Source organism: Rhinolophus hipposideros, assembly GCF_964194185.1.
Source record: "Rhinolophus hipposideros genome assembly, chromosome: 19".
Taxonomy (NCBI): Eukaryota; Metazoa; Chordata; class Mammalia; order Chiroptera; family Rhinolophidae; genus Rhinolophus; species Rhinolophus hipposideros.
Window position 1 is genome coordinate 450,135 of NC_138065.1, and position 26,733 is coordinate 476,867.

The following is a 26,733-nucleotide window of genomic DNA, read 5'->3' on the forward strand; positions in this document are numbered from 1 at the left end:
AAGGTTCACAGACCCTTCAAATACCAGAAGCCATCCTCTGTTTCAGGCCCGGGGATCAAGGGATCACATGGTCTTGTTAACTGTTCTGCACCTTGCTTTCTCCCACCTTCCCGCAAATCTTCCTTCCCTTCCTTCCCTAATTCCAAGTGCACAAAAGACACTGCCAGACAGTCATTCCCGGGAGCATCTGAGACCTTGCTGGTGGGCAGTGTCGTGAGTTTGGCTCAAGTCACGAAAACTCTACGGATTTTGAGGTTGTTACACGGACCCGTGTATGCTTAGTTTTACCGAGTTAAAAAGTTCCGGAATTTCTCATCCGGGGACTCAGGACGTGGGGCGGGGGCGGGACCAGTCGTCCATGATGTCTTCTGGGATTGGGCCTCAGAGGCGGGGCCTGCGACTGGAGGAAGTACCTGCGTGTGTGCGGTGTTCAATTAGGTCCGCACTCTGCGCATATAAAGGAACTGCCGCTGCTTCCTGAGTTGTTCGAGAGAGGCTTCGGCATCGCAACAATGTCCGGTCGTGGTAAGGGTGGCAAAGGCCTCGGGAAAGGCGGCGCCAAGCGCCACCGCAAGGTCCTGCGCGACAACATCCAGGGCATCACCAAGCCCGCCATCCGGCGCCTGGCCCGGCGCGGCGGCGTCAAGCGCATCTCCGGGCTCATCTACGAGGAGACCCGCGGGGTGCTGAAGGTGTTCCTGGAGAACGTGATCCGGGACGCCGTCACCTACACGGAGCACGCCAAGCGCAAGACGGTCACGGCCATGGACGTGGTCTACGCGCTCAAGCGCCAGGGCCGCACCCTCTACGGCTTCGGGGGCTGAGTCCGAAACTAACCTCGCTTTTTGCAGCAAAACCAAAGGCCCTTTTCAGGGCCGCCCACTGCCTTTCGGGAAGTGCTGTGCGCAGTTTTTCAGCTTTCTGCTTTCCTTTGTCGCGTCTGTGTTTAATTTAGTATTTTAACAACTAAGGGCGCGAACATGACTACTATAGTTGTAACTCTTCGTGTGCAGAGACAGGAGGTACGACACCTTCGAAGCATCGGGAGGAGAGGCTTCTGAGGGCTCAGGCAGGAATTAGTACACTGGAGGGATCTCCGACAGCTCCGGAGAAGGTAAAGCTATGGAGCCTCCGACCTTGGCGGGACCCCCATTCACCCCTTGTCCCTGTGAGGATGCCCCATGGGCCGCGGTGACCCGAAGAGGCAGTCTGCCCTGGAAGTGCCGCCGAGCTCGTTAGGCCTGGTTGGTCCAATAAACGGACACATACAGTAACCTGGGCGTGCAGCCGGCCCTGCACAGGAACCGAGGTCGGTTAAAAATACGTGGCCAGTGAAACGCTGGTTTATTGCTAACCTGGGTGTTTGTTTTTGTTGCTTTGAGGCCGTCGTGTAGTGAGTGTACGCGCGCTTGGCCATTTTAAAGTTTCAGGTGGCAGCGAAGGAGCTCGCGTGGCTTGTCCACCTCCCCGGGGGCCTTCCTTGTCAGTCCTCGGGTCCTCCAAGTGGGAAATGGCTGTGTATGGTTCCCGAGCACCAAGAAGTCGGGTTATACTGCCCGCGAGGCGGCAAGGGAGCCTCCCTTCCCGGCTTGTGTCCCCGCGTCCAAAATGGCGGAGGGCGAGGGACAAAGAGCCCGCTCGGGGCGGGGAGGGGGCCGGGGACAAAGGCGAGTCCGTGAGCAGACGTGTGGCTCCCGGCTGGAGCGCGCGCTGCTGTTCCCCGCGACAAGGCGTCCGTTGTACCAAAGGCCGCGGGGGAAACAGGCTGCACACGCGGGGAGAGCTGGCAAGTGTTCAGCATACAGACGTGTTCAGCAATATTTTCTTATATTTCTGACTATAAGGAAAAGCTAGGTAGGAGGATGTCACTTAAGAATACAGGAATGTCAGCTATACTTCACTATTAAGCAGACATGATGGCAGTAACTGCGGTCTTTGCAATTATTTTTAACCTTTTAAACCGCAGTTACTTTTGCACCAACCTAATATTAAGTATACACTATTTAAAAAAAATAAAACTTTCATACATTCATGCTTAACTAAAAACGAATTCCTTAATATCAAATATTAAGGTTCACATTTTTAAAAAAGGTTCAGATTTTAAAAATCCCTATTATGCCCCAAATGTCTTAGAATCACCTCTGAGCAAAACACATCAGTTATGTCTCAGGTCTTAATATAAAATAGTTTTTCTCTTTTCCCTCACTCGTTTTGTTTTGTTTTTGACTCTCAGTTGCAGGAGAGCTGACCTACAGAATGTCCTGGTGAGTCTTAGTGATGGGGTCATTTTACTTGCCTTCTATACCCTTCAAGGTAGAAGTGATTTCCATGGATACGATTGAAATTGCGTTTGTTTTCTTGTCAAAGAATAGGTTATAGATGGTGTTATGACCTGAAGGGAACCAAAATGTTGTCACCCTGAAGGTGCTTTTTTGGGGGAAATGTTGACTTTAAGCTTTATTAAGAAAAATACTCAGGAAGGACTTTTGATACCCTCTCTCCTCCTTTCCTGCCCAAAAGATCCAGACAGAAATACCCGCTTCTGCAAGGGAATCCTAGGATGTTCACCTTAGCTCAATTTGAATTAAGTACGGTAAATAAGAGGGCCCCAGGCAGGACATGTTAGCTGGATACCCCATGTCCCATTGTTTCAGTTGCCCAGCAAGAATTTGCCTGCCACATTTGTTTTGCTCTTCCTCAAATACCTGTGAACTGCCCATTCCCACTTATGAAATCTAATACTCCATTCCTCCTTTCCTTTGTCCAAAAGTGTCATATGTACCCAACCAACCTTCCCTCATTGTCTTTTGAATTTTCATGCTAATGTGAATTCCCCACGTGCGTGTACTTAAAATATGATTTTCTCCTGTGAATCTGTTAATTTGATTATTGGCCCAGTTGGAAGCACTTAGAAGGTGGGAGGAAAAGTATTCATTTTTTTTTTTAGCCCCCATAGTACACACTGTTGTACCATATCAGGGGCACATGATGTCAGGCTTATCCAATTTGGAAATAATAGATCAATCACTGGCTTAGGGTGATCAGTTCCATTGTAAAGTCATATTTTTCCTCCTCGTGGCCAGCAAGTAATGTGTAGGGTCATATTTGAGACTCAGACAATGGAGTAATTTTAAAGCTCATCTATTTTAAAGCTATACACTATAGTGCTTAAGGTAGGACAAGACTCAGATGTTATGGAAGCCAAAACACTGCTTCGAGGAGATAAACTTGTGTGAGAATGCTAATTTAATGAACAAAAACTGCACACATACCATGTACCAGGCACTGTTCCGTGTTCTGGGAACTGTACCAGTGGGTCTTCGTGAGCAAGACAGTATTTTTATGTGCACGGAACTTATCTTTTATTGGGGGTACAAACCAAACAAGTAAAACGTCTAGTGTGTCAGACGGTGCTAAGTGCTACTAAGACCACGGACACAGGGAAAGTCAGAGTGTGGAGGAAGGAGGTGATATTTTAAATGATATGGTCACGGAAAGCTTTACTGATAAAGGAACGATTGGGGGGAAATTGCGAAAGTGAAATGGCATGAAGGAAGACCAAGAAGGAAAGCCTGAAGGCAGCAAGGAGTTACTGTGGCTCAGCCCTGGTGGGTGACGGGGTGTGGCGGGAAAGGAGATAAGGTCTGGGACTCAAATGGAGGTGAGTAGTTCCTGTGTAGCCTTCTAGAACACAGCGCAACAGAACACAATGGGTTAGCTGCTTGTAGTGTCAGAGCCGAAGGAACACAAGTCCTGTTGGAAGAGAAAGCTTAGTTTTATTTGTGACAAGTAAAGGAGGCAGGGGAGTAATTTCCAGAGCTCTTGCCTTCCTGAAGGGAGGCTTAGTTATTCCTTTTCTACACTATTTGGTTAGTTACATGTTGATTTCTTTTTGGTGGTTGGTTAAACTGACCTGGTTTTTCTTCTAGTCAAACTCATCCGGTAACACGGAGAGCATCTAGTAACAGCTGCCCAGACTTTGGGACCCTTGTCCTAACTGACAGATGTTACACCGACTTTGACTCTAAATGCTGTGAGAGCCATTGTAGGGTTCTGAGCAGTAGATGGATGTGATCTGACTTGTATTTGAAATGATCTGTGTGGATGCTTGGTGGAGAATAGACTGATGGGGCCCGGTGGGGGCAGGATCAGTTTGGATGCACTTTAGAGACAACAGACACTCGTGTGTTACTGTTGGAGATGGTGAAAAATAGTTGGATTCTGTTTCTGTTTTGAAGGTAGGGTTGGTAGGTTTTTCCTGAGCTAGAGAAGGTAGGGTCTGAAAGAGAAAACGCACGGATGACCCTAAGGATTTTAGTCACAGGAACTGGATGGAGATGCCAGATGCTAAAATGGAGAATATTCTGGAAGGAACAAGTTTTGGGGAGAGTCACAGGCATAGTTTTGGACATGCAGAGTTTGAGATCTGTGTTTATATCTAAGAGGATGATGTGAAATAGGCAGTTGGATATATGACTGCAGTTTCAGGAAGACATCTGGGCTGGAAACATACTTAGGAGTTGTCAGAGCAGAACTGCCCTGAGAGTGTAAAAGCAATAAGACCGGCTAAGATTGCTTATAAAAGGGGCTGGTAATGAAGAGAAGCAGCTTAGGAAGTGAGCCCCAGGTCAGATAACAAGAACTCTTTGCTCTGTGCTCACAACATGTGGATTCATAACTTAGTTTTACAAATGCTTCCTTCTGTAATTCTCCCTTTCTCGTGACTCTCAGAACAAGTAGAATAAATACTATGCTTATTTTACAGATGTGGGAAAACGCCTTCAGTAACGAGTATGTGATGGAATTGGGACTTTCACTCCAATAATGTGTTCATGTTACAGCCATAGGCACGTCACGTTGGGGACCCACTGACAGACACACATCCCGCCCCAATGCACCCACCCTCCCCCCATATTCACGCACAACTCCAGGGAGCTCTGAGGCCTCCCCAAGCCTCTTCACGGAGCTCTGCTGTCTTTTCTCTTCCCTAGCTTCACCGGCTCCGGGTCCCGATCTGAGAAGATGCACTTCAAGAACACGAACCTCTGTGTGCTTCTGTTCCCAGATTTCAGTTTGCCCCTTCAATTCTGGTCACCAAATGAAGATGAGAGTGACGTGTGCCATCCCTGAGCAGAGCCTTTCAGAGCCCTTATGTGGACTGACTATTCCTACAGCCTGGTTCCCAGGATGAAGAGGACAGGTGGCATAAGAGCAGTAACTGACCCATAGTCAATAAACATACGCAGAGCATAAACCATTACTGTAGTAAGTCCCTGGGACTTGGGGATGTCACAACACAAATAACATGAGTGTAGTGACATAGTGTTAGAACTCACCTCGTTTCCGGGAATTGCTTTATTCAGAGAACATTAAGTTGCCATGTTGTCTGTCACATGTGGCTAACGCTCTCTGTTGTCACAGCTGTGCTAGTGTGAGGTAGATTTTGAGGAAAATTTGTCTTCATTGGTTGATGTGAGCTTTTGTCTGTTAGCTTGTATCTGTTCCTGTATGTGAGGTGATTTCTGTGCTGTGATCAGGGGTTGAGTAAATGCCCCTTTTGGTCTCATTCTCCCGAGCAGGGGAGATATGAGATGATGTTTGTTGTTCTGTCTGTGCTGTGAGGTGATGGTTGGCTTAGGGTTAAAGAAATTCTTGATCAGGGGTTGAGAGAATTCCCTTTGTTCTGTTTCGCCCACGTCAGCAGATGAAGTAAAGAAGTAGCTAAGTTACATGAGGACGGTGTGACAGCAGGTTGCCAGGCTTTGGAAGACCTTGCAAAGAACAGTAAGAACAGCAGATATTGCTTATCTGGATGAATTGGCCCTGCGGCCAGATGGGCAACATTCATATCAGTAACTGCCGGACCCTCCCAGAACTGGCCGTTCCTGGAAGGGGAGGCAGGAACAAAAACATGGCTCTAAGGTACATCTGTGAAAATATATAAGACAGACCTCAGCTGGCAGTGTAATATTAATTATTATTTCATTATTTGGTCATTTGTCATTGGTGATTTTTCATCATTCTAACATTTTGAAGACTTCCAACAAAATGTTGGAAGCTTATAACACCAGGGGATGTCCTCACTTCCAGCCGCGAACTTGTTAGCATCTAGAAAACTTGTATGCAGCTTGCAGCTTACAACATCAGAAGACGTCCTAACTTCTAACAACAACAACAACAACAACAACAACAACAATGCCAACAACAACAGCAAGAGCGTTCTTGGGAACTACCAAACAGTGGTGTGGGAGATGCCTTGGTTTCTCTCAGCTACAGACCTGGCAAGATTTTGATTTATGACTTTTCCAGTACTGTTCTCCCCCAGTTTGGTGAGCTTTTGGCATCTACTGTAATAGTTACTATCCTATAGAGCGTATTACTGCTTTTGGATACTCCTCACTGATGTTATTTGTGTATTTAGCCAAGTGATTGTTGATCAATAGTAAACATATGTTAGGCTTTCCTAAACTTATGTGTATGTGTACTCCTCTGACATGACATTGGTATGAATGTATACAGTTAAGTCTTAACCACCTTTACTTTCTGTCATTAACACATTCTATTAATTGCCTTTGTCTTTTGCTGTTGCATATTGCTAAATAAACTGATTAGATATTACTAAATAAGTTCATCAGCCCCACTCTAGCGTGTGTTCCCCTCCTCCTTTTTCCGCTTGTCATTACAGCTAGAATGTGTGATTATGCCTAATGATGTCATATTCATCTGTCTGTTCTCCTTGGTTGATGTTTACTTTGTTGGCTGCCAAAAAACCAAAAAAAAAACAAAAAACAAAAACAACCCCCCAAGAACTACAGGATGCTTTGTTGGAATATAAAATATTAATACAATTTTCATTGTGTGAATTAGTTCATAACTACTCTGTTAAGAGTATTAATAAATATGTGGACTGCTTAGAATAGAACATAAATACTTAAGACATAGAAGTGAGAAATAGATACAGTTTTAAGGGAAATAGGAAATCTGCTTTAACCCTGCCCCTCTGATTAGCTGAGCAGATTGAGACACATTTTAATTTTGAAGTGCAGGGATTTGAACAAATAAGTGATCCTACAGACAGTGTTAGTCTGTGTTAAAGTTTCCTCTATTCTGTGGAAAAATGGGAAAAATAAGGTCAGTGTAGTACATTTTCAGTAATATTAAAAATGAATTCAATTTGTTTGTATAAAGGACCAAATTTATTTGGGATAAAGATTTCTTATTTCGAGTTTATCCTTATTACCTTTGAGGTGATGAAAGGATAGTTTTTTTATGAAATTAGATCGATGGTAACCTCACAGCAGTCTTTAGGGTGGCTCTGACTTTTCCTAGTTTAGGAAAGATTGTGGACAATAATTTCTTGATTCCCTTTGAACTTCCAAAGTGTAGTTGCTTTTCTGGAGATGTTTCTTCATTCTGGCCAGATCCTACTGCGAGGTCAGGCATAGGTGGCAGGAACACAACACACCGAGCAGCTCCTGTGTGAGTTTCCAGGGTCCCTTCCTCATGGCAACACAGTTGACTATTAAGAGGGATTCTACTGCAGCCTGAGAAGGTCCCTGGACAATGGACCACATGCTGCTTGAACTGGCAAAAGCAAGGACGTCTTCCAGCACTGACTGTCCTTGGAACAGTTCAGGGGAAAGAGATGACTCTAAAGAGGGGTGTAAACTCTTAGAAGGGGTTTGACTGACAAGGAACCCTAATTGGTATCAGTTGTTAGGCTTTGGGGCCCACTGCCTCGTTCAAGGCCTTAGGACTCTGAGATGTCAGTGTCCTGACATCAGCCAGAGGGTGTAGCCACACCAAGATTTTGGAGGACCTTCTCTATGCAGACACCGTCCTAAGTGCCTTCTTTATCTGTGTTCATGTATTGATGCAGTGTCGTACCATGTTTACCCGAAAATAAGACCTAACCGGAAAAATAAGCCCTAGCATGATTTTTCAGGGTGACTTTCACTGAATATAAGCCCTAATGCGTCTTTTGGAGCAAAAATTAATATAAGACCTGGTCTTATTTATTTAAAACACGGTAGTTACTCATTATTATTCCCACTTTAGAGGTAAGGTCACCTCACAGATGGTTTAAGTAATTTGCCCCAACTCAGCATTCAAATCACCCTGGGATCCTCCCTTAAGCCATGCTTTTGTTTCTCTGTATAAATACATTGTTTTAAAAATGTACTTAAAATTAGCTTTGGAGAGCAAGAAATAAACGCCTTAATTATATGTGGACTTTAGGGAATTTCCTTCACAAGCGCCACTGTAAACTAGTTACTCCTTTAATGTTCACAGAAATCAGAATGTAGGCATTTGAAGGTAAAGATGTGTAGCTCACATATATACTGCTGGCGACACGGCATCCCCCTTCACACCAGTGCTGAGAAGAGTTCAATGTGCTGCCAGGGAATCCTTACATTCCACATCTCACTACATATATGTGTATTTTTTTAAATAAACTTTGGCTGGTGTGAGAACTTGCTGATACTCAAAGAACAAGTGTATCTCCTGGCCAGTTTTACTTTTATAAAATGCTCTATTTTCCCTTTGAGCCTGTTTTCCCATTCCTGATTGCAACTGGCTTCCTTGAGAAACAAATCTAACACTGTGGAAACAGTCCTTAGCGATAGATAGATGGGAATTCACATCTGTTTTATGTGTGTAAGGGCTACTCAACCTTAATTCTCACCTGAGGAGATTCCCTTCACAGGTGACAGGATAAAATCAGTGACATGCTGAGGAGTGACATTACAAGTTAAGTCCTTGTAACCCTTCTCTCTCGAAGTCCCAGGAAATGAAAAATTCTGGGCAGGGTCATTCTAGGACTGGGAGACCAGGGAGGGTTGAAGCCAGATCGATTATCACCTTACCACTTGGGAATTATGGGGTTGAAGATTTTACACAACAATGGAGACTTTCTCTGTTTTTCTACCCCCAGGCTAGCCTGCAGCAAGTAGTTTCTAATACCCTTGGACAAAGGCAGATTAAAAACTACTGGATGAAAAAGAATTCCAGAACTTGCCAAGAGATAATACTTAGCTCCAGGAACAGCCTAGATGTGTTCCGTGAGGATGGTGTAGACGTGAGCTTTGATGAGAAAATGAAACTGAAGACAGGCAATTTACAAAGCCTTGAGGTGGTTCCAGATGACATGGAACCAGAATTTGGTTACTTTCTTTATCGAGTAGCTAAACAAAAAACCTAGCTACAGATTGGCTCGTTGGTGACGTTTGTAATAAAGTATGGGGGAGGAGAGGGAGAAGTGTCCTGAGATTTCAACTAATTACACGGGTTGTTCTAACCGTTTCCACTCTGGAGAGTTACAGATCTTTAAGACAATGTGGGTGGCTCTGAAAAGAGCCTTTGGGTTAGGAGACAAGCCGCTGACTTGCGAGCCTACTTGGAGCTGGTGTACTTGGTGACGGCCTTGGTGCCCTCGGACACGGCGTGCTTGGCCAGCTCCCCGGGCAGCAGCAGGCGCACGGCCGTCTGGATCTCCCGGGACGTGATGGTCGAGCGCTTGTTGTAATGCGCCAGGCGCGACGCCTCGCCCGCGATGCGCTCGAAGATGTCGTTGACGAACGAGTTCATGATGCCCATGGCCTTGGACGAGATGCCCGTGTCCGGGTGCACCTGCTTCAGCACCTTGTACACGTACACCGAGTAGCTCTCCTTGCGGCTGCGCTTGCGCTTCTTGCCGTCCTTCTTCTGCGCCTTGGTCACCGCCTTCTTGGAGCCCTTCTTCGGGGCGGGCGCGGACTTGGCCGGCTCAGGCATGGTGACAACAATCACGAAATTACTGGAACAAACAGCAAGAAAAACGTGTGAGCTGAGCATTCTTTGTCCCTTTTATATAGAACATCGCATGCAAATTAGATAATAAATAAAGTCTTGTGTTTGATTGGTGGTTATTCAGAATAACGTCAAAACCTTAGCCCTGTCCAATCAGAACGCAGGAATCCCAAATTTGCATTTGCACTGGTTGAGCTGAAGTTGAAATTTTAACCAATGACACACCGGCTTCTTCTCTACCTGAAAGGTTTATAAAAAGTGCAACCCCTTCACTTTAACTACTTACAGTGAACTTTCTAACCTCGCAATGTCTGGACGCGGGAAACAAGGCGGCAAGGCGCGCGCCAAGGCCAAGACACGCTCGTCGCGGGCCGGCCTGCAGTTCCCCGTGGGCCGCGTGCACCGGCTGCTCCGCAAGGGCAACTACGCCGAGCGGGTCGGGGCCGGCGCGCCCGTGTACCTGGCGGCCGTGCTGGAGTACCTGACGGCCGAGATCCTGGAGCTGGCGGGCAACGCGGCCCGCGACAACAAGAAGACGCGCATCATCCCGCGCCACCTGCAGCTGGCCATCCGCAACGACGAGGAGCTCAACAAGCTGCTGGGCAAGGTCACCATCGCGCAGGGCGGCGTCCTGCCCAACATCCAGGCCGTGCTGTTGCCCAAGAAGACCGAGAGCCACCACAAGGCCAAGGGCAAGTAGAAGTGCCCTTGTTTTGTGGCACGTCCAATATGTCCACTTGAAACCAAAGGCTCTTTTCAGAGCCACCCACTTTTTCACGAAGAGCAAGCCACTCGTGTACGTGTTCTATCGTTAAGTTACAGCCCTGTTCCTGGTCCCGACAGCCCAATTACTGCTTTGGTACTGTCGACTCTCCCGCCGCTGCTGTCCTGGAATGTGACCCTGGGACAAGTGATTTAGGAACAACCCTCATCCGAGGGGTTTAGTAATCGGAAGCCACCAGTTACGGGAATTTTACGACTTAAGATAGACGGGTTGACTGCAGTTTTAGTGTTGAGCATTAATTTTCTCTAATGATGGAAACAAAGGAGGGAACTTGAGCTTTTCTGGTTAGCAATTATGTGCTGGAAGGGGGGGTGTGAGTAGTGGTGGCAGCCTGAAATGTCAAAGATTCGCTGAAAAAAATACTTTGGTACATTGGAAGTCAACGTGGGCGTTCCAGTTTTTGAAGTAAAGCGGATTGCATTTGGGGCCCTTTAGGGAAGTGTCGACATTGTTGCAGTTTGCCCGTCATCTCCGTGCCTGAGGTTTACATGTAATTTCCCAGGTAGCCCACCTAGGAACGCTACCACGTGGATCAAAGATTTTAATGGATAGGAAGTGGCAATGAGGCGACTCGAGGTTCAGTCAAAATAATTATCTGTGGAAAAAAATACAACTAAATCACAGCGTGGTCCTTGGGATCCTAGGCCCATTAAACAGAATTCCTGCGTGAATTTGCATCTTTCCACAATCCCCAAGTGATTCCCTATTTACAATGTGAAATGCACAGAAGTGGAACATTAGAAAATTTGGATTGCAGACGGTTAACAGGGATGAAATGTGGAACAATTCATCTGGCTTTACTAATAATTCATTAAGCACCTCCTTGAATCGTCAGCCAATGGTTTTTTTGCGCGGGACCTTTCAAAAAACGTGCGACCAATCAGAATGGTTCTGAGGGTATATAAAGACTACCTCGTCCCCCTTCACCAGTTTTGTGTTTTCCTCTATTGTTTCCGAAATGGCACGTACCAAGCAGACGGCGCGCAAGTCCACCGGCGGGAAGGCCCCGCGCAAGCAGCTGGCCACCAAGGCGGCCCGCAAGAGCGCCCCGGCCACCGGCGGCGTCAAGAAGCCCCACCGCTACCGGCCGGGCACGGTGGCGCTGCGCGAGATCCGGCGCTACCAGAAGTCCACGGAGCTGCTGATCCGCAAGCTGCCCTTCCAGCGGCTGGTGCGCGAGATCGCGCAGGACTTCAAGACGGACCTGCGCTTCCAGAGCTCGGCCGTGATGGCGCTGCAGGAGGCGTGCGAGGCGTACCTGGTGGGGCTGTTCGAGGACACCAACCTGTGCGCCATCCACGCCAAGCGCGTCACCATCATGCCCAAGGACATCCAGCTCGCGCGCCGCATCCGTGGGGAGCGGGCGTAACCTGTCTCAGCGCTGGTAGTTTCAGACCCAAAGGCTCTTTTCAGAGCCACCTACACTTTCAGTTAGGAGAGCTGTGAGCCATTTCCTCTTATCCACCCTTAATGGGACACGCTAGCGGCGTCAGCACCCATTTCGCCTGCCTGGGAGTGTCACTCAACCCCCACCCCCGCTTCCTCTGGCCACCTGAGGACGTCCATCCCAAGCCCCAATTCTTGCTGCCCTGGCAGGTACGATCCTGTTGCCCGAGGCACCGAGTCTGACCGCATCCAGCGTGACAAAGTGTTCGGACCATCAAGGTAGCCCTCAGTCTGCACAGATAATGCTGAGTAACCCCTGACTTGTTGAAACTCCTCAGGAACCATCGAGACTAGACCCACACTGAAACAAGCGGTGTCTCGAACCGTCCTCTGGCAACGTATGATCTGGTTCTGTGAGCTTTGGCAGACTGCGGCCGTGGAGTCCCCATCCTGGGCGTTGGGAGGGCAGCTGTCGGCAAATACTGGAGGCCCTTCAGCAGCGCAGGAATGAAGTAAATCGTGAAAGCCAAGTCCTGGAAGGAACCAAACACATCCTCTCCCTACTGATTTTGGTCAACTCAGTTTCCTCTAAGAACCTCCAGTTTTTTTCCCCCCCGAAATGAAGTGTTATTTAGTCAATTATGTGTACAAATTTTGGGCTTAATTCATCTTGAAATTTAGTTAGAAATCGTTCGATTTGTGACAGATGGAGATTTGTTTCCGTGTTATTGGGTAAACTTGGTAACAGGGAGTGAATGAAACTGCTAAGTCGCGTCCCGCGCAACCAGGGCAGTGAGGAGGCGAGAAGGGGCGGTTTGGGTTAAGTTTTTTAAGCAAGAGACAACCAGAGACTTAATGCAGTTAAATCTCTCAGAGGCCAGGGGTCTCTCTCAGAGGGCTGGAGCCCAGAATAAAGCTGGCTGGAGGTTTTTATTGACAGGTCTACAACTACAAGAAAGCAACACTGTTTCTTACACGGTCTGTGAGGCTCAGAGTTCCTAACAGAAAAATGTTTATTCCAATCACCCTTTGTCTGTTAACAGCGGAAGCACAAGATCCCAGGATGTTTTTACCTAAAGTATGTACCTTTTCAGGATCAAGTCTTTCACATTGTAACAACTCTGTTGAGAGTAGTGGAACCAGGTGCAAGGGGAAAGCCAGAGCCGGCAATAGACTTTCCCAAGCAGGGGGAAGGGGAGGCAAGGCCCCTTCCCATACCTGTCCAAGGCAGCTTGTTTGGGGTCCCCACTCGGCCCCGTCTGGCATAGGTTGTATCTCCCGTGAGATATCTTACCCGTCTTTGGCTGCAAACCATCTTTTGGGGACCAGACAGAGACATAAGGTGTAAACAAAGGATGGAACAGAGTCTCAGAAAGGCACAATTTCACAAACTCTTCTTTCCTTAAGGAAAGACATGAAGGGACATTTGGCTAGGCTGTTGTGCGACAACACTGCTAGATTTAGTTTTTCGCCTGACCTGTATGCTGACTCTGAAAAGGCCTGGTTGGCAGTTTTGTACACTGAGTAGGTTGGTTGGAAGCCAAAGCTGCCCTAAGATAGGAGCTTTGCAGGGTAGCAGGAAATGGGATGGAAGTACAATTTTCGGGTGGTCGAGGACTGTTTGGTTTTGGCAAAAGGCTGAGTTTTCTTTGTATTTTAGGTAGTTCAGAAGGGGCATTGATCCGGTATGAACGTGGGGTTATATGGGCACATAAATTTTGAAAGGTGAGGTCCTTCCCCCACAAAAGATTGAATTTGGGGTGTGTTTTCTGTTTACCCCTCCTAAAGCTTTGTTCCCATGTGTTTGGGCACTGAGAAGCTACTGTAATGGGGACATCTGTGTTGCTTTTTCATGTCGGAAACCTCAATGTGCTCAATTTCCATCTCGGTGCAGTTAAACGTGAGGCAGTCTTGGCTTACTTGTGAAATGTTTGTTCTTTCCACAGAGAATAAGAAGGGCATAGTTGATAATCAGGATTTCTAAAGGGCTTATTGGCGGCAGGACCGAAGGCCCGGCCTAGCCTGGAGGCTTCCACAGCCTGGGCACAGGTCGTGTGTTTTCCACCTGCAGCGAGACGATCACTGAGCTGGTTACAAGTGTAAGGTCTGAGACCCCACCCGGACTACTCAGTCCCTTCCAAGTTCCAACATTGTTCCAAGTTCCCATCAGGTGAGTCTCATGAAGAAGAGTGTAAGAAGCCTATTTTCTAAATTGGTGTTTTTGGTCTTATCAGGAAAAGCTCTCACCAGGAATAAGTGTTTGCCAATTGTATGTTTATTCATGTCACAGAATTGATAAGGAGAACCTAAGATAGTTTGATTTCATTACTGTTCTGTGGTTTCAAGGTTGACTGCCCATCACAATGGGTATGTCTTCTGAATGAGTTGAGAGATTCACCAAGATAAAAGACAGGACCCAGGCAGGCAGGATTGTAGTTTGTATGCCAGAGGGTAGCCATTGGCATGTATATTAAGCCAGTAGGGTGTCACTAGACTCCAGACTCAGCTTGACCCCTTTTAGTTTGACCACAGGGACCTTCTCCAAATCTCACTGCATTGTCCTGAGTGCCCAAGCCCTGTGCCAACTGCACACAGCTCCATTTGGACTCCAGTGGTGTCAAGCACTGATCACCTCAAAATGAAAATTTGATTCCAGCTAGAGTTGTGTGGTTTTATTTTCTTCCCCAGTGACACAATTTTAGTCAGTATTTACAACTCGTGTGTTATACTAGGAAGCTTCAGTTTGCTACTGAAGACTTCACAACTCACCATTCCCCTCTCGTTTTATTGTTTTCAGGCTTGAGCTGTGGCAGGGACTGCCACAGTTGTCCCCTGACATTCATTCTTTCTTATTTAGTAATTAAACTCCACAACCTTCCTTTGCAGCAAGGCATCTTGGGCCACAAGGTGGAAGGGGCATATTAAGAATGACAACTAGAATGACAGGTGGCAGATTCCCTTAATGCAATGGTACTTTCCACCGCTGCTCCCCCATGCCTCTCCCCTCTCTACCTCCCTTCCTGCCGGTGAATTTCTCTGCTGAGGGTGGTTTTGAGAACCAGAGATTATGAGCAAAGGGGCCCAGCAGATGGGAGGAGGCTGTGTACTAGATGTGGCATGTCTTACAGAGCAAGCATATGTTAACCTCCAGATAACTTCAGTCGGCTAACGAGTCTCTAAGTACAAATGTAAACTCCACACATTGTGATTCTCTCTTGCTGCCTCCTCTTCCCTTGCCATCTGTCTTCACCTTCGTTCCAGAGTTGCTAGCAAGGAACTTGAAAATGTAAGGTTCAGTCAATTCAGCTATTGGCAATGCTCAGGCGATCTTTAGACTGATGCTTCCCCTCCTATTTGATTTGTTTTAATATCCACTTTAGATGAGCCCTGTGAAAACAAGGACTGTTTCTATACTGCTCACTGCTTTCCCTAGGACCTGTCACTTTCGGAAACTTAACACTCTTGATTTTAGCCAAAAGGCCGAGAAGTGGGAAACTTAACACTCAATAAATGGAGTCCTAGGCCTTCTGCTCAACACTGCATGTAGGGAAGACACTCAAGCACACTCAGATCTGTTAGGATAGTCTTCCCCACACGTGCTCCAACTCCATGATCCAACAGAGGCCCATAATGGTGGACTTGGGTGCTGACACCCAGTACTGGAACTGGAAACTCATTAATCTCAGGTATTTTGAAATCTAGGAGAAATCGTATTGATTGCCACCAGCCTCTTCAAAGGAAGACTGCCCATGCTCGGCTCCTTTGCTTGCTTCCAGGCAAGGACACTACCCAAACAAATGTAAATTCCATTTAAGTTTTAACTTGCAGAACTAAAGGACTGAATTATTGTTTCACGAACCTTTCTGTGCCAATTCCTCTCCCAATCTTTTCCGTTTATTAGGAAATCCTCAGCCCCTATTGTCTTCCACTAGCCACATTAAGTCTCAAAAACGACACAACACCGTGGAATGCTTGCCAAAAACAGTTGTTTAGTAGATATTCAGGGTCTCAACAAATTAGTATACGACCCCTCCAAAAACATTCAGTGTCAGAGCTCTTAGAGTGAAAACATGGGTGGCTCTTAAAAGAGCCTTTGGGGTGGGAGACAAGCCGCTGCCGTGCGAGCCTACTTGGAGCTGGTGTACTTGGTGACGGCCTTGGTGCCCTCGGACACGGCGTGCTTGGCCAGCTCCCCGGGCAGCAGCAGGCGCACGGCCGTCTGGATCTCCCGGGACGTGATGGTCGAGCGCTTGTTGTAATGCGCCAGGCGCGACGCCTCGCCCGCGATGCGCTCGAAGATGTCGTTGACGAACGAGTTCATGATGCCCATGGCCTTGGACGAGATGCCCGTGTCCGGGTGCACCTGCTTCAGCACCTTGTACACGTACACCGAGTAGCTCTCCTTGCGGCTGCGCTTGCGCTTCTTACCGTCCTTCTTCTGCGCCTTGGTCACCGCCTTCTTGGAGCCCTTCTTAGGGGCGGGCGCGGACTTGGCCGGCTCGGGCATGGCACAGATTGCTCTGACAGGAGACCTGCAGCGTGAACGTTTTTGCCGACGCTGGCCTATATGTGCAGGGCGTCTATGCAAATGAGGTTTAATATGGTTCTGTCCCTGATTGGATGAAATCAGCCAGCAGAACCGTATTATGTAAAAAAGGTGACTTCAGATCTACTTTTTTTTTTTTTCAGATCTACTTTTTGATTGGCTGTTTGTGAGGAAGCGGAGCCCTGGATTCTATTTTCCCTTAGAAAAATTTTCATTTCCAAAACGGAAAAATTAAATTCATGTTAATAGAATCTATTTATGAATCTTGTGTCTCTCTAAATCAGGACCTAAGTAGGCAAAGCTGGATTGAATTTACTCCTCCGTGGTTTCTTCCCAAATTAGTTACCTGGTTGCGAACTCTAGGGGAGAGCATATACACATAACTGTTTTTTTTCCTTCTGTTTTTACGGTAGCAATGTGTTCAAAATTGTGCCTTTGACATTCCTATTTTGGTCTGATCACAGCCGGGAACATTTAAGCTTTTTCCAAGAATCAAAGAATGGTCACATTTCAACAGAGGGGGAATTTTCTCATTTGCAATCTCAGAAAGGAGCATCTGGAAGGTAGCAGTGTTTGTTGTAAGGTTAGAAATTATGAAACAGAGTGGTTGTGCTGGTAAAATAAGACAATTTTTTCTCAAGGTCAAACATTTGATAAAGGAAAAAACTGTAGTGGATGGATTATATTCAAACGCGGAGTTTTTGAAAAGATTGATGAACGCTGCAACTTTCACTTTCATTTCTTCACAAACTTAATCCCAAGCAAGGATATTAAGGAAACGAACAGACCATTTTCTGAATGACTAAAACATGTAAAATACAGCATAAACATAGTGCAAAGAACTGAGGGAACACAATAGAACTCATTTCTCAATTTGAAGATATTCTAAACTGGGGTCTACTAGCCAATCACAAGGCAAAGTAAATTACTAGTCAGGGCGCGGAATTTGAACATTTGGACCAATCAGAAGGGGGTTGCCTTTATAAATGGGAGAGAGAACACAAGTGCTTTCAGTAGTGCGCGACATTTTTAGCGCGTCAGCATGGCTCGCACGAAGCAGACGGCGCGCAAGTCCACGGGCGGGAAGGCCCCGCGCAAGCAGCTGGCCACCAAGGCGGCCCGCAAGAGCGCGCCGGCCACCGGCGGCGTCAAGAAGCCCCACCGCTACCGGCCGGGCACGGTGGCGCTGCGCGAGATCCGGCGCTACCAGAAGTCCACGGAGCTGCTGATCCGCAAGCTGCCCTTCCAGCGGCTGGTGCGCGAGATCGCGCAGGACTTCAAGACGGACCTGCGCTTCCAGAGCTCGGCCGTGATGGCGCTGCAGGAGGCGTGCGAGGCGTACCTGGTGGGGCTGTTCGAGGACACCAACCTGTGCGCCATCCACGCCAAGCGCGTCACCATCATGCCCAAGGACATCCAGCTCGCGCGCCGCATCCGCGGGGAGAGGGCCTAAATTGCTTTTACTACCGAGAGGTAACCTAAACCAACCCAAAGGCTCTTTTCAGGGCCACCTACACGTTCAGTTGAAAGAGCTGTGAGGCAAGCGCTGCAATTTTAAGGTTAGGAATTTAGTTTGTGGAAGCACAGTGCACTCACTGATGAGGACTTGGTTGAGTCAATCGAAGGTGTTTAGGACTCTCCGGGAAACATAATTGACCAGGATAGGATTTTCTGGTCAAGAATCAGTAAGGCATTCTGTCACAGGAGACCTCTCCGTCTATTTTCTCCCCCAAAGCTAAAAGAGCAATCTGCATGACAAAAACCTTTCTGCTTCTCTGAAAGGAAAAATGTGTAGGCCTCAAGAGTAAGCCTTAATAGCTCCCTTGCTCTACTCTTCCTCTGAAAACTTTCTTAGAGGCTCTCAGCTCGCCATTTTTTTAGGTGGTAAATGTCCAATTCATGAATTGCTTAATAAAATTAGATCTTCCAATTTACTCAGGTCAATAGTTTTCTAACAGTACAGATTATCTCCTATTTTGAAAACTATTGTATTCTAAAGACAGCATATATACCTTAATTGTCTTATACACTAGCTTAGGATTTTTTTATAATGCAACAAGATAGGAATGCCCACATTTTTATTAATATGTCTGGCACTTGTATAAAAAAAAATCCCTTTGCCTAGCTTCAGAGTTGAGGAGATCTGTGCTGGAATTCCACACAGCAGTCCCAGGAAAGCAGTCGCCCCTCCTCCCTGTGTCTTACCTAAGAGGAACAGCATTAGCCCCTGGCGATTTTCATCCTTTCCCTCTTCAATCCTTCGTTTTTAAAATGCATGTACTCAGTGTAAATGATAACACTGGACATAAATGGTGTTATGAGGGAAACGTTTTCAAATCCTTCCAGGTGCTTTCATCCTGTCTGTAATTTATAAATCGTTTGTTTTTAAAAGCAGAAAACCAGGGCGATGGATAGGAATTTATTGTCAACGAACTAGATGCCAGTCATTCTGCTTTTACAACAGCTCAGTTATCAACAAGAGTTTGTCCTTTTTAGGGACAAGGCCACTAACATTAACAAACATGCCCCCATTAACAGCTTGACAGCAACTGCTCAGGGATTCCAAACCCCAAGCCTAGTTGGGTTGCTTGGAAATATTTTTGCCAATTCGTTTTTTAATATGCTAGTAGGGTTTATTAGTGATACATTGTCAGGGAAGAGAATGGGCCTAGCCGAGGTGGTGGAGAGGGAGAGAGAGAGGAAGAGAGAGAGAGAGGGAAGGAATGAGTGGGCCAGAGAGCAGAGGCAAAGAAAAAGAAGCTGCCAATTCCTGTTTCTTGGGATTTGGGCCTTGTCAAATCCCATTCAATTCCAGTGTGAAAGAGATCCAAGAATATGCATCAGATGGACACACACACACTCACACAGAAAGGAGGCAATTGCTGTACGTGTTTGGCACCCTGATTAGAATTTCTTATTTTCTTATCACCAGCAAATCTTCCATCCCCGCGTTTACTAGGGGCGGGGACTCAGGACGGTTTCCCGCCTTCTCCTGCCTTTCGGTTTCAAACGAGGTCCGCCCACTTGTTATTTAAGAGGCTGCAGCGGCCAGTGTGTGGCAGACGTTCCCGAGTCTGGTTCTATATTATGTCTGGTCGTGGCAAAGGCGGTAAAGGCCTCGGGAAAGGTGGCGCCAAGCGCCACCGCAAGGTTCTGCGTGACAACATCCAGGGCATCACCAAGCCCGCCATCCGGCGCCTCGCCCGGCGCGGCGGCGTCAAGCGCATCTCCGGGCTCATCTACGAGGAGACCCGCGGGGTGCTGAAGGTGTTCCTGGAGAACGTGATCCGGGACGCCGTCACCTACACGGAGCACGCCAAGCGCAAGACGGTCACGGCCATGGACGTGGTCTACGCGCTGAAGCGCCAGGGCCGCACCCTCTATGGCTTCGGGGGCTGAGTCACTCTTGTTCACCAACCTAGTCTTTTCCCCACCAATGGCCCTTTTCAGGGCTCCCCAGTTTTTCTATAAAGGAGCTGTCACTTTCTTTTTCGTCCATGGTAGCTCATTAAAACTACCACTCCTAACGAGTGTGTCTTACATGGGACTGTCTTAGAAGAACAGGTAACGTGACTCGTATGGTAACGTCTTTTGGAGACGTCGGTGTGATGCCTAGGATTTTTTAACTTAAGTGACGAGTTAGTAAGACAGTTACAAGGTTCAGTTGTATATACACCTGGCTAAATTACTAAAAGCAACCTGAAGGCACGGCAGTGTTAAAACAATTTTAGAAAGGGTAGATGCTGAGCTCCCAGGCTGTATAAGTAATTTGGGTGCCCACACACTTGGAGCTGAGGGTGGCAGCCAGGAGTGGAGCCCCATGGAGCAGTGTTGCTTCTGTGCCAAGACCTGGCTCACAGTAAACAGTGCTCTCCATACTAGCCTGTTGTGGGGTGTTAGCGAGATGCCAGGTGGCCTTTGTAGGGGTGTCCAAATTTTACCTTTACCTGTAACTTACCTTGCTTGGCCTGAGAATTGAATTGACATGGCTGTAGGGGCACAGCACAGGTACCACAAAATGTGCCACTTGGGCTTGTGACTTATTTAGAACTGAAGACAATCAGGACCTGGCAGAGCAGAAGAAACTTGCACTGTCCCAGAAAAAGTGTTAGAACCAGAGTTAATTTTTATCTGAATGACGCACCTCCAGGTGAGACAAACCTCTGATTAGCAAAGTCTGTCCTTCTCATTTTCCTGTGAATAACTCCCCCAGCCCTAGGCCCCAGGCCCTACTTGTTTCTCAGCTCAGGATGGTATATAAACAGCTATTGCCTGACTGCCTTTGGGTCTCATATACTAACGGTGTTCTTGTATGTTACACAATCACAATTTTCTCCTGTTAATCTGTTTTATGTAAACTTGTTTATTAGAGCAGTCAAGGAACCCAGAATTCAGGAAGGGATTGTTTTTCTGCCCCAACGAGACAGATTAACAGGAGAAAAGCATGCAAATGTATTTCATATAAGTTTTCTGAGATGGGGCATCCTCATGAGGAAATGACATTTGCAAATCACTCAGGTCTCTGCAGCGACATCTAGTGGTTGTAGGGTTGGAACAATGCGTATGGAGACCTGTCAGGAATCTGGTCACCGACATTGATAGTAGGAAAAGGCTGAGGCAAAAAACTACCCAATTTGAGTCTCCAGTTGGGCCTGACAATGAAATTGGCATAGGACAGATTCACAGGAGAAAATCACACATTTTCCTTAATATTATTACAGGTACGGGGAGTGCACACGGGGAAGTGAAGACCCGTCACGTCCTGCACAACAAAGGCTGTGGAGAGGCGAGAAGGGGCGCCTTTGGGTTAAGCTGCAATAAATAGACAGAGACTCAATGCAGTTAAATTAGAGGAGCAGGGGACCCGCAGTATCAGAGACTGGGGCCCTGAATCAGGCCAACTGTGAGTATTTATTGATTTTAGACAAAGTCACATGATTTAAGGATTTTAGGATTTAAGGCATGGTCTGTGACACTTCTTAAACCACATAGAAAGAATGATCTCAAAATCCAATTATTTGTCCCAAAACAGCCAAGTTATCCAGTCCCATGATAACTAAGGTGTGGTACGTACCTCCCTGGGGTGGGGAAAGTCTCTCCAGGTAAAACAAAGCCTTGAGGTGAGCAGAAAGAGCTTGATCTTATCGCTGCTCTAATGATCGTCTCTCACAATTAGGTGAGAGGGAGAGGCAAGAGTCATCAGAAGGAATGACTTAAGCCTCTTCCCATCAATCTTCATACAGCTCATTGAGGGTCCACGGGGCCCCGTCTGGGTTAGGTTGTTTCTCCCGTGAGAAATCTTACCCGTCTTTGACTGCAGACCCACCATCTGAAGACCAGGCGGAGAGACACAAGGTGTAATAAACTCAATCCCAGAGAGGCACAGTTCCACAAATCCTTCCTTTCTTAGGGAAAGGCACGGGGAGGGGGGGGGGGGGAGACGTCAAGGCTATTGTGTGGCCACAAAGACCCAAACCTGTTAGGCCTAAGAACTTACATATTAGGTTGGATAGAGTAGTAATTGTGAAACAGTAACTAAAATATATGGGGAGACTGAAGGGAAGATAAGGGTTCTTTTAGTAAGGTCTGTTAGTACAGATTTCTCTCAGCCTCAAACTCTTCCCCTCCCTTATCCCACCCCAATCTCTGGTGGTAAGAATGTTCTTTTCTTCCTGGTAGGGGAGGGTACGTTTCCCATTGGATAATTATCTCCTTTCAGAAAGAAAAGATGTCAAAGCCCCATTTTTCTATCTGCTCTGTTTCAACTGCCTTTCACTCAAAATAATTGTTATGCCAAAGTGGCATACTTTGGGGGGCATATTCTGCTATCTTTCAGCTGACACAAGTAATAAACGAGTCAGATGTAGCAGATTTAATTCTTAATATGAGTTTGGATTTGGCAATTAATAGGTCAGTGGTAACCATGGCAAGGGTATTTGTGAGTGATTCATGTCATGAACTGTGACTCCAGATTATTCAAACCTTGGAGATTTGGTACAAAGGGAAGGGTGTAGTAATTGATAGGGCTATGGATTAAGTTGAGACACCAACATATATTTATAAATGGAAGGAGCCAATAGAGAGAATATTGAAACTTTAAGATGGAATATCATTATGGTTAGAGAAGGATAACCAAGTCATTTATTATCCAACCAAATAAGTTATTGATAGTGGAAGGCGTCATTAACTAAAACATACCAGAAAGACTGAAGCTATCTATCCCTGGTAAACTAGGGTGAGTTTTCACTCTGCATTTAAGTGACACAAATTCAAGTCCTCAAGTAGGGAAAAGATTTCAGACACAGGTGGGAGGGTGAGCATGGGATAGCCTAAGGCTACTTCTTTTGCGTGGAGGGGGAATGGAGTTGTAAGGATGCAGTCAGGGTCACAGGTGGGAAGGCCTTAGGCTGACAGAACACCGAAAGACGTTTAATTATCAAACTTGGGAAAGAAAGCTGTAAGATGATGGATGACATAAGTCACAGTAGAGTTCTAGTCCTCAGGGATGCACTGGGTAAGACAAGTTAAAAATGTCTCTCCCACTCCTGCCGGCGGTTTCCTACCCTGACTACCTACTGCTTCCCGCGGGAGGGAGGTTAGTTACAGGCCAGCGCGCCCTCTGGAGGACGCAGGTGCTGGGTCAGCGGAGCCTCCTGGTAAAGTGAACTTGAATCTCCTGGGATACAATGAAACAACTTACTAACTTAGTAACACGTAGGCTAGGGAACTGCCGCCATTTAAGGCAATTCGCTCCGGGTGGTTACAAGACGAGCCCCCAACCGCGCGAGCTCCCCTCCCCCGCCCTTTGTTCTTTGAGCTCATTTCAGCCGCCATGTTAGGCGATGGCCGCCGACTGGAAAAGTGGCCAAAAAAAAAAACCAAACAAAAAGCCAGCACCGCCAGGCGTGGCAAAGAAACTTTTTGTTCAAGGTCAGACTTGGTAGCAAGTGTCACCTTCGGGCCCTGTTAGCTACAGCCCTTGTGCGAGCAGGTGGGCGGCCCTGAGAAGGGCCTTTGGGAACGGCGGGGCCACGGGCGCGCGGCGGGGCCGCTCAGCCCCCGAAGCCGTAGAGGGTGCGGCCCTGGCGCTTGAGCGCGTAGACCACGTCCATGGCCGTGACCGTCTTGCGCTTGGCGTGCTCCGTGTAGGTGACGGCGTCCCGGATCACGTTCTCCAGGAACACCTTCAGCACCCCGCGGGTCTCCTCGTAGATGAGCCCGGAGATGCGCTTGACGCCGCCGCGCCGGGCCAGGCGCCGGATGGCGGGCTTGGTGATGCCCTGGATGTTGTCGCGCAGGACCTTGCGGTGGCGCTTGGCGCCGCCTTTCCCGAGGCCTTTACCGCCTTTGCCGCGACCAGACATGGTGAAGAGCGACGGACACCGACCGTGCTGTGCGAAGCGCGGGCTGCAGCTCCTTATATATCACTTTTCCGTGCGTTTCAGGAAACTGAAAGGGCAGGGGGCGGGGAAAGGCGCTGGGCTTCCGACTCTTCCTGTTTCCTCGTCGGTGTCCGGAGTCGCTGGCTTCCGTGGCCTCTAGTTTTGTGCCTGTGGGTTGTCGGAAATAATCGTTCTCCTGACCGCTATTATCATTTATAAGGAGGAGGCAGTAACGCTACACTGGTCTACAAAAGGGAGAGACACCCTGAATAAAATTAATTTTTAAATCTGAAGATTCTTCTAAAAATATTATTATTTATTACAACTCTAGCAATAGTTACTGGATTGGCCGACTGTGTACATGCCTGCTTGCTGAACATAATAATACATGTCGTGTTCAATATCCTAAGGGGGACTCTAAGAGGAAAGGGAGTGAATGTTAATGGAAGTTCCACTTGTTGGTTTCCCATTTGTAAGGTGCTGTTTGCGTTGTAAAAAGAGAATCACAGGCTTGGAGTGCTGCTCTGATTCTGGTGCGTGGTGGTATTGGGCTTAGAACCGAGTCCTGTTTCTGGAATCTGATGACCTCGCCACCTACCGATGATCTATGCCAGTGTGGTGAGGAAGTGTGCAAATTTACAAAATTTAACAAAAATTATAAATCCTGGGAAATACTGTCCAAGTAAAAAGAGTGACTGAAGTGATGTTCTGCTCACAGATGATACAGGTTCACATGACTGACAGAACGCCAGCATTTACTCACACTGCACACACTCCCAGGAAACGCGTTCTGTGAACTACAGAGGTGATGAAAAACTTGTTCTCTGCGACTGCTTACCGTTTCATTTCCTGCAGTCAGAGCCTCAGAGACAGATTTAAGCAGACTTAGACACAGTGATCTCCCATGCTGTCCTTTTTGAGAATGTGACCAAACAAGAGTGATTGACTGATCTATCCATCCACCCACCCATCCATCCATCCATCCATCCAAGAATTTAAGGTCTATGTGCCAAGAATGGTGTGTAAATACCAGGGGCACACACACAATCACAGAAGTTCTTTTAACGAACTCAAAGTCAAGTAGATGGACGAGAAAGTAACCTGATAGGGTGGGGCCTGCCAGCAGCCCACCGTGCTCCCAGTTTCTAGTGGGTGGTGAAGGGCGGTGGTGTGCCAGGCCGCTGTGCCCTGTCAGCGTGGCCATCACTGGGGAGCTTGTCTGACTTACAGAATCTGCTGTAAGTCTGACGACCCCATACCTACTAAATTGATGTGATATTTGAACATCTCTGAGCACGTCAAGTTCACATACAAGATTGCAAAGAGTTGCTTTAAAGCTGTGCTCTTCCATATGTGTGTATTTAAATTAAACTTAAATTAAAAATTCATTTCTTGTTACTCCAGGTTCATTAAGCGCTCAGTAAGCACACGTTGGTAGTGGCCGCCCATTTACAGTACAGATACAGACCATTTCCTTCATTGCAATAAGTTCTGTTGTGCTGTGTTGTGACAGGGAATTTCTCGTGAAGAACTTCCAGTGCAGACTGGGAAAGGAATGTGGTGGGAATTGCAAAGGAAGGTGAAGGTTGGGGTCTTTCTGAAGAATACTAGAAATGAGCCATCTTCCGGGTGTACTAGATAGTACAGATAGAAAGAGGGACATGTAAAAGGGACTTGGAAGTTTGAGATATTATAGCATTGCCCCTTCTAGGAAATAACATTCACAAGATAGAGTTGTGCTTGGAGTGGAGTTTCACGTGCGAGTATGTCCTCAGGTGAGACTCTGATAGGACATTAGAATGTAATTTCTCATGATCCTTGTGAACACATTTGGTTCTAACACAGTGCCTTTTTTGCTCTATAGATCTTATATTTTCTTTGCCCCTTTTGGTATTTTTTCAACATGGCCACCCTCCCCCTTAAACCTTTGAAATTCACTGAGTCTTGGCACACTTAGTGCAGCCCCTGTGCATCGACCCGGTGACCACTGCCTGTAGGTCCCAGTCATTCACGACGCTGAGAGGGTTTAATACCACAGGTGAGAGAACAAGCAGTCATGAGTGGGACAACCATCACTTATCTAACTTATCTAATTGTGGTTTCCTCCCTCAATTACTTTTTGCATCTATAAAAATAAATGGTTCAAGTCTTAGTATAGTGGAAAACCCCCTGTTTTAAGATATATACAGATCTAGGATGAACAATAAACACAACTTTTTGTGAGCTACCAAAGGAATAGGGGAAAATTTTCTAGTGCACCGTCCACTGTGCACTAGAACACTGGAGTGATCCAGTGTTCCAGAACCTTCTCAGTACAGCACAGTGAGTATAAGTGCCTGGGCCTCAAGCACTAACAGTAACTACATGCAACACTGCCCCATCCTTCCAGAAACATCCAGGGAAGAACTTTTCAGGTAAAAGCAGTTATCTCAGTTTTTGAGAGGGACAGTGATTATCTACAGATTATTAAGGAAATGGCCCTTAATCCCAATGTCTTCTCACTTATTTGGGACCTAACTAGGCATGGAAACCAGTAAGAGTTGCACAAGAATGAAATGGTGACATATGCCATAGAAAGAACTTTTCATCTGTCTTAAATCAACTATATGTAATTTAGGGAATAATTCCAGCAATTATGCAACAACTGATGTTATGACTACAATAATGGCCAAAATAGTAAAATTTTAAGAATCTGAATTTTAATCATTATCTTTAGTTCTAGATAATATTAGGCTCTGGACCAAAAAGGAAAAGATCTATATAATGTTTGTGGTCATCACTATTCACAGTGTACAACCAAGACCACAGTCTGTAGACACCCATAAAGTGCCTGCCAAGGAGTAAAG

General features: G+C 46.8%; 9 protein-coding genes across 11 annotated transcripts in view; 5 read left to right on the forward strand and 4 right to left on the reverse strand.

The window, feature by feature from the left end:
• Window positions 1–26,733, reverse strand: part of LOC308510680 (histone H1.3-like) — a gene marked incomplete at both ends in the record, with an annotated part of 269,863 nt that overhangs the window by 225,982 nt on the left and 17,148 nt on the right. The window lies entirely within an intron of this gene.
• LOC308510717 (histone H4) lies at window positions 488–8,225 on the forward strand. 3 transcript variants are annotated; one of them, XM_081080441.1, is made up of 3 exons: window positions 491–1,114; window positions 2,234–2,264; window positions 4,992–6,620. In XM_081080441.1, exon 1 carries the CDS (start codon window positions 513–515, stop codon window positions 822–824), a length of 312 nt encoding a protein of 103 aa, XP_080936567.1. In that variant the 5' UTR covers window positions 491–512; the 3' UTR covers window positions 825–1,114; window positions 2,234–2,264; window positions 4,992–6,620. The 3 variants fall into 3 exon arrangements, with proteins under 3 accessions (XP_080936566.1, XP_080936568.1, XP_080936567.1); XM_081080440.1 differs by lacking the exon at window positions 2,234–2,264 and having other exon boundaries at window positions 488–1,114; window positions 4,992–8,225; XM_081080442.1 differs by lacking the exon at window positions 2,234–2,264 and having other exon boundaries at window positions 488–1,309.
• On the reverse strand, window positions 9,394–9,774 carry LOC308510714 (histone H2B type 1-C/E/F/G/I; the record flags this gene model as incomplete). Its single annotated transcript, XM_081080437.1, has 1 exon — window positions 9,394–9,774. The coding sequence occupies one exon, from the start codon at window positions 9,772–9,774 to the stop codon at window positions 9,394–9,396; it is 381 nt and encodes a 126-aa protein (XP_080936563.1).
• Window positions 10,097–10,489, forward strand: LOC308510704 (histone H2A type 1; the record flags this gene model as incomplete). Its single annotated transcript, XM_081080425.1, has 1 exon — window positions 10,097–10,489. The coding sequence occupies one exon, from the start codon at window positions 10,097–10,099 to the stop codon at window positions 10,487–10,489; it is 393 nt and encodes a 130-aa protein (XP_080936551.1).
• On the forward strand, window positions 11,532–11,942 carry LOC308510690 (histone H3.1; the record flags this gene model as incomplete). The annotated part of the gene is made up of 1 exon (XM_081080400.1): window positions 11,532–11,942. One exon carries the CDS (start codon window positions 11,532–11,534, stop codon window positions 11,940–11,942), a length of 411 nt encoding a protein of 136 aa, XP_080936526.1.
• Window positions 16,067–16,466, reverse strand: LOC308510713 (histone H2B type 1-C/E/F/G/I; the record flags this gene model as incomplete). Its single annotated transcript, XM_081080436.1, has 1 exon — window positions 16,067–16,466. One exon carries the CDS (start codon window positions 16,464–16,466, stop codon window positions 16,086–16,088), a length of 381 nt encoding a protein of 126 aa, XP_080936562.1. The 3' UTR covers window positions 16,067–16,085.
• LOC308510693 (histone H3.1) lies at window positions 17,548–17,958 on the forward strand (the record flags this gene model as incomplete). The annotated part of the gene is made up of 1 exon (XM_081080403.1): window positions 17,548–17,958. The coding sequence occupies one exon, from the start codon at window positions 17,548–17,550 to the stop codon at window positions 17,956–17,958; it is 411 nt and encodes a 136-aa protein (XP_080936529.1).
• Window positions 19,593–19,904, forward strand: LOC308510721 (histone H4; the record flags this gene model as incomplete). Its single annotated transcript, XM_081080446.1, has 1 exon — window positions 19,593–19,904. The coding sequence occupies one exon, from the start codon at window positions 19,593–19,595 to the stop codon at window positions 19,902–19,904; it is 312 nt and encodes a 103-aa protein (XP_080936572.1).
• On the reverse strand, window positions 23,558–23,877 carry LOC308510718 (histone H4; the record flags this gene model as incomplete). The annotated part of the gene is made up of 1 exon (XM_081080443.1): window positions 23,558–23,877. The coding sequence occupies exon 1, from the start codon at window positions 23,867–23,869 to the stop codon at window positions 23,558–23,560; it is 312 nt and encodes a 103-aa protein (XP_080936569.1). The 5' UTR covers window positions 23,870–23,877.

Excerpts from the sequence above, each read along its gene's own strand:
- LOC308510717 (XM_081080440.1), top strand. The coding sequence starts at position 513 with ATGTCCGGTCGTGGTAAGGGTGGCAAAGGCCTCGGGAAAGGCGGCGCC.